Source organism: Acomys russatus, chromosome 9 (assembly GCF_903995435.1).
Source record: "Acomys russatus chromosome 9, mAcoRus1.1, whole genome shotgun sequence".
NCBI lineage: Eukaryota > Metazoa > Chordata > Mammalia > Rodentia > Muridae > Acomys > Acomys russatus.
The window spans coordinates 29107705-29115056 of record NC_067145.1 but is presented as its reverse complement, the minus strand read 5'-3'; the positions used below and the strand labels follow the sequence as shown (position 1 = coordinate 29115056).

At 48.6% G+C, this 7352-nt stretch overlaps 1 protein-coding gene across 1 annotated transcript; it reads right to left on the bottom strand.

The window, feature by feature from the left end:
- Positions 1-274: 274 nt before the first annotated feature.
- Positions 275-6384, bottom strand: Med10 (mediator complex subunit 10). Its single transcript, XM_051151060.1, has 4 exons — positions 6172-6384; positions 4597-4680; positions 2554-2656; positions 275-713 (listed from the first exon to the last, which is right to left on the bottom strand). The coding sequence occupies exons 1-4, from the start codon at positions 6291-6293 to the stop codon at positions 615-617; spliced, it is 408 nt and encodes a 135-aa protein (XP_051007017.1). The 5' UTR covers positions 6294-6384; the 3' UTR covers positions 275-614.
- Positions 6385-7352: the final 968 nt, after the last annotated feature.

The following is a 7352-nucleotide window of genomic DNA, read 5'->3' as shown; positions in this document are numbered from 1 at the left end:
TTTCCAATACTGAGGAGTCTAGGTTCTTTGTACACACTTCTAAGAAAGAGGCTGTGGGAGAAGGAGTTCTCAGCTGGACTTATCTCTTCTATGTACATGCCTGAAAACGTTATTTTATGAATATTCTAACACACAAGGAAATTAATAGTTGACTGTTGACAAGAGAGGCTGTTGTTCTACGTTGTAAGAATGTTACAGAAATAATTATGTGGAATGAGGAGTGTAAAACTTGAGACTTTATTATGTCTGGTTGAAACCATGAAAACAGTTGTGTTCTTATGCACATCTGAAAATGTAAAATATAAAACCAAGTTTCCTCTTATGGGTAGTGTAACAGAACAAAGCACATAAAAAGAAAACGTCAAGTAGAATCCCAATCCCATTTCACATTTCCGCAAGGCTGTCTTCCTGCCTGTCTTCCCTAGAGAAGAAGGGTCTGAGAGCTGCAGGGCAGCTGGGCACAGCTCTCCAGCTCCAGCCCGAGTCCCACAAGGTCAAATGACGGCAAGAGGAGGTAGGGACAAGGCCAGCTCACATGGTTGGAAGGCAGCATTGGCAGGCACGGCTTCTCACTGGATCAGTCCCGGCAATTAAAACGTGGGGACTTCACACACTTAGGAAGGTGGGTGGTCTTCCCCCCGAATGCTCCGGTACTTGGCCATGTCTTCTGGAAACACTTTAGAAAGCTCCTGAATCAGCAGGCTTTTAAATTTCTACAAACAAAAATAGCTGTGTCAGGAAAACCAAGTTATAGACTAAATGACCCCTCCAAGGAGCCCAGGGTCCTGCTGAGCCACTCCAAGAGTCCCCTACAAGCCTAACACCTAGAGACAACTACAGAGTGTCTACGGTGAACTGTGCAACAGGGACACCAGCCCTCTGAAAGGGGACGGTCCCTCTCAGACAACTCTTTCCTTCTAGCTGAAAGGGGAACAGAACTGGGCACCTCCAATCAGGTGCTCCCAGCGCACTGGACATGACTTCTGCAGGCAGCACTCACACCAGAGTCTTAAGTAACACTCACTGACTCAATTACTCAAGAAATTATACGGAGGTCATATGCACAGGAATCTTGTGAGCTTTCCCAATGCATTCCCCAGTCACATGTGCAAGCATCTCCTGAACTTTCCCAATACGTTCTCTGGGGACATGTGCAAACATCTCCAAGGTTTCCCAAACCCTGGAAACGCATTACCTACTTCTGAGTCTCTTACCCCCTCACATGTGTCTGCAGCTGTTCAGCGGCCTGCATCCAAACTTCTACTCTTAGAGGCCTCAGGGCCAACATCAGGAAGACACACAACACTTGACTGCAATAATTGAAAACTCCACAAGTGTAACTGGTACCCACAGGGGTACCTTGAGACTGTCACAGATCTCAGGTGAATGCGACAGGTATGCACCCATCAATGACAGCCCAAGTGACCTAAGACACTGGTAGGAAGAGAGGCCTCAGCCCCCAGGGCCAGTCACTGTGTCCACAGAGAGGATTTCTGCTGGGCACCCAGGAATTCCTCAGCCCAAGCTGACAGGAGAGATATATGGGCTCAATGTTAGTGGACCCACTCCACTTCTGTGGCGTGTGATCTGACGGAGTCCCTTGCTCACTCCTGCCGCTACTCAGCCAAAACCCTCTGAGCCCTCAACACCAGACTCTCTGTGGTGGCCTGCACACAGCAGACACAACCAATACAATGTGCCCAGGCTGACATCAGGCGGGTAGTGGGCAGCACAGAGCAGAGCCTGTGGTGCTGGAATTTAGCTAGCAGGCAGAGTGGAGAGTGGGTGGAGAGAAAGAAAAACGAGCATCATAACCAGCACCCAGGGGAAAGAAAGTTTGAGGAAGCCCTGGCTGAGGCTCTTACAGGAAACAAAGCTGGCTGAGCGAGGAAGGAGGCTCACCGTGCAAAAAGAACGTGAATTCCAGGCCAAAGAGAACAGAACAGAAAATAGGGCCTGGTGGCTAGCAGGGAGCCATGAGGCACAAGGGTGCACAGTGCTGTCACTGCAGGCCACCGTGCACCCCACCAGAGGCCAGGAAAGTCCAAACAGAAAAGCAAGCATGGTCTGACCAAAGTGAGAAAACTACAACTTATGGTGAGACACAGCTCCCTAAACATCTTCCAGAAAAGTGGCGAGTGCTCTGTGCAAGTTTCAGTGCAAGTGTCACAGAAGAAAGAAACGGAAGGAGTCCAGGGGTCAGACACTGGAGCCCAGAGCCTAAAGCGTCTAGAATCCTCCACCTGCAGCACTGTTAGCACAGGAAAGGTCGGGTCTATACAGAAGCACAACAGGAACACTGGTGTTACAGTCACCAAAGGGAAGTCAAGACAGGAAAGCCACACTGACAGCATGAGAAAAATCTTAGCCTTCAATGGACGACTGTCGATTTGTTTTCTTGTTTTTCACAGGTCTACGGCTCAGTGACATTCAATGCAACCAGTACACTTGCAGCAGTCAACAGTCCACACAGAATAGCAGAGGCTGTCAGCCACACTGGCTAGGTGCTCTCCAGTCTGTGTGTGTGCTGACATGGTGTCCTTTCTGTCTTACCTTCATTGTGTCGATCTTCCCCTTGACTTGCTCGTTCTTAGCTAGCGCCCTCTCCAGGCACTCTTTGGTGTAGAGCTGAGGATTTCGACCTTGGTCGATGTATCTGGAAAAAAGAACATCTCAGTTAGGACATGGCAGACTCACCTCACCTTGGCGTGCTGGAAACCAAGATGAAAAGAAAAGAAAGAAAAAGAGGGAAGGAAAACCCGGTAGATACACTTTCACAGGGCCCAGTCCAGGAATCAGGTGCATTTAAATTCTTGAATTTCTCCAGGCATCTCCTTCTATTTCTTCCAGCAGCTCATGAATTCAGTAATTATCGCTTATGAACCCCAGAGAGCATCACAAGCCATACCCCTTTACATCTGCTCAGCACCTAGTGTTCAAACTATAGTCGCATGAAACGAAGAACACACACACACACACACAAAAACAAAAACAAAAACAAAACAAAACAAAAAAAACCCTTTATAATCTCAAACAGCCTGCTTGATAAAGAAGCTCTTGACACTGCATACAGTGCAGGAGCTCAGATCTGCGGCAGGCACAGCAGAGATGTGGCATCCACTCCAGACCAGCCTGACTCCTCAGGGCAGGCTGTGAGAGGTAGCCAGAAAGGAGGGGCAGGGGAGCCATAGGCAGGACACACAGTGTGCCCTGGGTGGGAGAAGGTGTTCTCAATATACTGCCTTATTATACACACTCTAGTGACCAAGTACAACAGGGTGTTTCTCTCCGGTTATTTCACATCAATACAAAACTATCTCCTGACACTTTCAAAATGCCATCATACCCTAATGTCACAAAGCACACTCCCCACAATATCCAGTATTTCTGCACACTGGATAAGTCTGCATCATCCGGCTATGTTAGTTACTCATTTTAGAGAAAGACCGCCACTACACTACTAATTTTTTTCAATTAAAAAGAAAACCCAGGAAAGAAAAAAATCTAAATCATTTCACATTAATATCCATTAAACTGACCTTTATGACAAACAGCAAAAATATCATTTCATGTCCATGTTTTTGTAATAATGTAATGAAAGCAGCAAATTCTGACTACTTCTAAATAATGTATCTCAAACAATGTAAGAGTTCGAAAAGCTTATCACTCCTGTGCGTTAAGTAAACGAGCTCCTCAACAGCAAGGGGGAGGTTGTGGTTTCTAAGACGCAGAAGTTCAATGTGACCTCCGTGGTTGTATAAAGGCACCACTGACCGGAGTGTTGAGAATTTATCTCATCCTTGCTCTGGAGAGGCCTATCAAACTGTGTGCCAGTGCCAGCAAGGTCACAGGAGCCTGGAGATTCCTCCCACACTGTGTTCCCAGCCTGGTTGTGAATAAGGAAGAGCCACCTGCCCCTTGGAGCTTGCGTGCCACTCCCCTCCCAGCCACCGCTGTGACAGGTCTGCAGGACTCGCTTAGAGAAACGTCCCTCCCTACGGCTGCCTGGATTGAGCTCTTCCTCCCAACAGAGAAAGGGCTACCTCCCAGGCCCAGTTCACCACAGGAAGCTTCTCAAAGACCAGACCAAGTTATTTTTCCAGACATTTGTGCGTCTTTTTTTTTTTTTTTTTTTTTTTTTTAAATAGCTCACATAAAACTCTTGGGTCTTTTGTTTGTTTGTTTGCTTTTCAAGACAAGGTTTCTCTGTCTAGCTCTGGCTCTCCTCTGTAAATCAGGCTGGTCTCGAACTCAAGAGATCACCCTGCCTGTGCCTCTGCCTCATAGGTACTGAGGATGAAAGGCCTGTGCCATCACATCCAGGTACAGCTCTTTACTTAAGGAATTGTGAGGTTTTTTCTTTGGCCTGAAGGCTTTTCTCCACTGAACTCAGAAATCTGTTTTTATATATTTAACAGGCTTTTAATTTCTCATTTTCAACAACACAACTCTGGAGTGACATCCTTTTTTTTTTTTTTTTTTAACCCCACTAGCCCATCACAATACTTAGAAGACTGGCCTTCCTGTCTGCCATGCTGCCCTCACACTCACTGACACAGCCAAGCAAGCTTCAGGCAGATCCACAGTGATACTTACTCAAAAACTTCCAGAGGCACCGTGATATCGTGCAACTGCTGTCTGCACTTGTCTATGTCCTGTAAGCCCGTAACAAGGAAGTTCCTGGGGGAAAGGCAGAGTGGGTATGCAGTTAGTTCAGCCCAAGGCAAGACAAAGCTCCAACCTGGCACTGCCCACTGGGCTTCAAGTCGTAAAGGTTAAAATGGCAAGGCCAAGGGACACCACGGCAGATAACTGAGGTGACAGCTGGGTATGAGAGAGGCACACTAACTGGACAAGAGGAAGATGGGGCCCTGGGGAAAACAACAAAGCCAGGCTCAGCAGCCTCTGGTCTAAGCAATGCTCCAGCCTGTTCCTATGCCACATAGTCCTCCCTGAGGAGAGCAAAAATGCCACACCCTAGTGAACAGCTCGGCTTACACACATCCTTGTACCTAGTAACCTAGAGTGAAGTGGGTAAGGATGGCTTCTAGGGCAGTCTCCCATTCCAGAAAGAGACCCCCACCTTCTCCCCCAGGTGTGTTGGGGTGAGGTGTGGGGGTAAGCTCCCCAGAGAAGGAGGCAGGGAGAACTGACTTTCAGGTCAGACACTTGAGGCAGGCCTTGCCTTTCTGCTGTGTGTACTCACTTTCTTCTCGGCCTTCTATATGAACCCTGACTACCTGCTTGCTCTACCTGTGCCCTCACGTGAACTTTCTCCCCAGGTGCACAGGAACCACCACAGGGACTAGGACAGGAGGGCAGTCAGAACCCCTGCCCCCCTGCCCCTGCGCCTCTCACACCTGAACCCTTAGTGGGAACACCTTTACACTTACAAAATACGGTTGGATATTTAATAAATTGTCCTTCTAAACTCAGAAAGGAGGTGAGGACTGAGAAAAGGCTCTCTGGAGTACATGGCATTGAATGGGGTTTCCAGGTAGGCAGCATGGTGCAGGGGGCTCCAATCCAGCTTGAGTAGTTTCCACAGTCTGCGAGGAACGGGTTGATCTCACCTCCCTCTGGTGCCACCTCTAGATCACCTAGCTGTCCCAAGCCCTGGAGACTGTCCCCTATAAAGGCGGTGAGGCCTTCTCCTGAACATTATATGTTTCTCTGTCTGCCATTCCAAAGGCAGACAGCCTGAGCAGCACAAGATATTGCCAAGAAATCAACCCTCTGTGGCCTTCTTTCACAGTGAGACCTAGGGGGTAGGTAAGGTGGCTTTGGGCTCCTCGTTAAATTAGGAGTGGAGTCAGCCTCCCCGGCGGGGTGAGTTAGCATGAGTGGTGTCTACCACCCCTTGGGGATCAGTGTGGCCCCAGCCAGCACTGTACGGTCAGAGTAGTGCCAGCCACTACTCTCTGGGGTCAAGATGGAGCTAGAGCTACCCCCACCCCAGTGGAGTCAGGATGGAGCCGCCTCTACGGTGGGGTCAGGGTGGAGCCAGCCTCCCCGGGCTCTGGACGGAAGCTTTCTCCCGTGCGGAGTCCGGTCAGGATGGAACCGGTCTCCCTTTGGGGTCTAGGGATGAACGCCAAGGGGCCCCAATGTGGGTCCCCACGGACAGGGGCTCCGCACGGAAGCCCCAACTCCCGGCGGGCCGTCACTCACAGCTTCTGGCTGAGCCCCGCCTGGCTGCTGGGCTGGAAGTCGCTGACGATGATGCCGAGCTGCCGAATGTTCTCCACAAACTTCTCCAGGTGCTCCTCCAGATGGTCAAACTTCTCCGCCATCGCAGGCTCCACCCGCCCCTCAGCCGCAGCTCACAGCGACCCTGGCTCAACCGTGCTTGCCCGCTTCCGGCTTCTGGACGCCCACTTCCGTTTCCTCGAGGGCGGGGTCTCGTCGGGGGCGGGGCTCAGTCTCTGGGGGCGGGGCGGGGCTGAAGACCTTAAAGGGAAAACAGCTCAGAAGGTTGTAAGGTTGGGGGCAGGGGGAGAAATCAGTTCGAGAAAACAGCAAATGTATGTGTAAAAGAGCGAGGAAAATAAAGAAAGGACGAGAATGAAAACTCTTAGCTGGTACCTAGAGTCCTTAAATGGAGAAAAACCAAGTCTCATCATCAGGGAAGGAAAGAAGAAAGCTGAAGAAACAGAATTTACTTATTGTGAACCTTGTATGTGCCTAATCTGGAAATGTGGGGAGATACAAGCATTTTTCTTTAAATGATTAAACAAGTATCTGGGCCCAGTGAGATGTTTCAATGGGTGAAGAGGCTTGCTGTTAGGACTGACCATCTGAGTTCAATCTCCAGGAACCCACATGGTGGAAGGAGAGAACAGAATCCTATAAGTTTGCCCTGTGTCCTCCATACAGGTGCTGCGCCACAGGCACGCCCATATACAACACACACAGACACAAAACACATAGTAAGTAAACGTATTTAAATTGGAAAATCAAAATAGAACCACGCTTTTAAAAACTGATCAGGAGGCAAAAATCTCTTTCAAAAAGAAAGAAGGAAGGAAGGAAAATGCTGAAGTCCTGGCTGCTTTTTACACTCACTTTTTAAATTAATCGAACATTAAAGAATAAATTATTTCAAACTTCCACAGACACTTTTAGATGCTAGAAAAGAAATGTGTCCTAGCTCAATTAAAAGAGTGTGATGAATGTGATGTGAAAAACAGCCCTGAGGGACAAGAAACAAAAATATAAGTAAATCTTTCAATCCTCATGAAAGAAGGAGAGAAAAGAGGATCAGTGGTACAGACTAGGGAGAAAGGGGGTACAGAGGGGTGCATAAAGGTTCTGTGTATTACTCAGGGCTCTCTAAACTAACAGAACTTATA

Bases quoted from the DNA above. Each gene is read 5' to 3' on its own strand.
- Med10 (XM_051151060.1), bottom strand. From the start codon at position 6,293: ATGGCGGAGAAGTTTGACCATCTGGAGGAGCACCTGGAGAAGTTTGTG. The intron at 4,681-6,171 runs GTGAGTGACGGC...CCTTTCCCCCAG, and splicing joins GCGGGGCTCAGCCAGAAGCT to GAACTTCCTTGTTACGGGCT. The intron at 2,657-4,596 runs GTAAGTATCACT...TCTTTTTTCCAG, and splicing joins GTGCCTCTGGAAGTTTTTGA to ATACATCGACCAAGGTCGAA.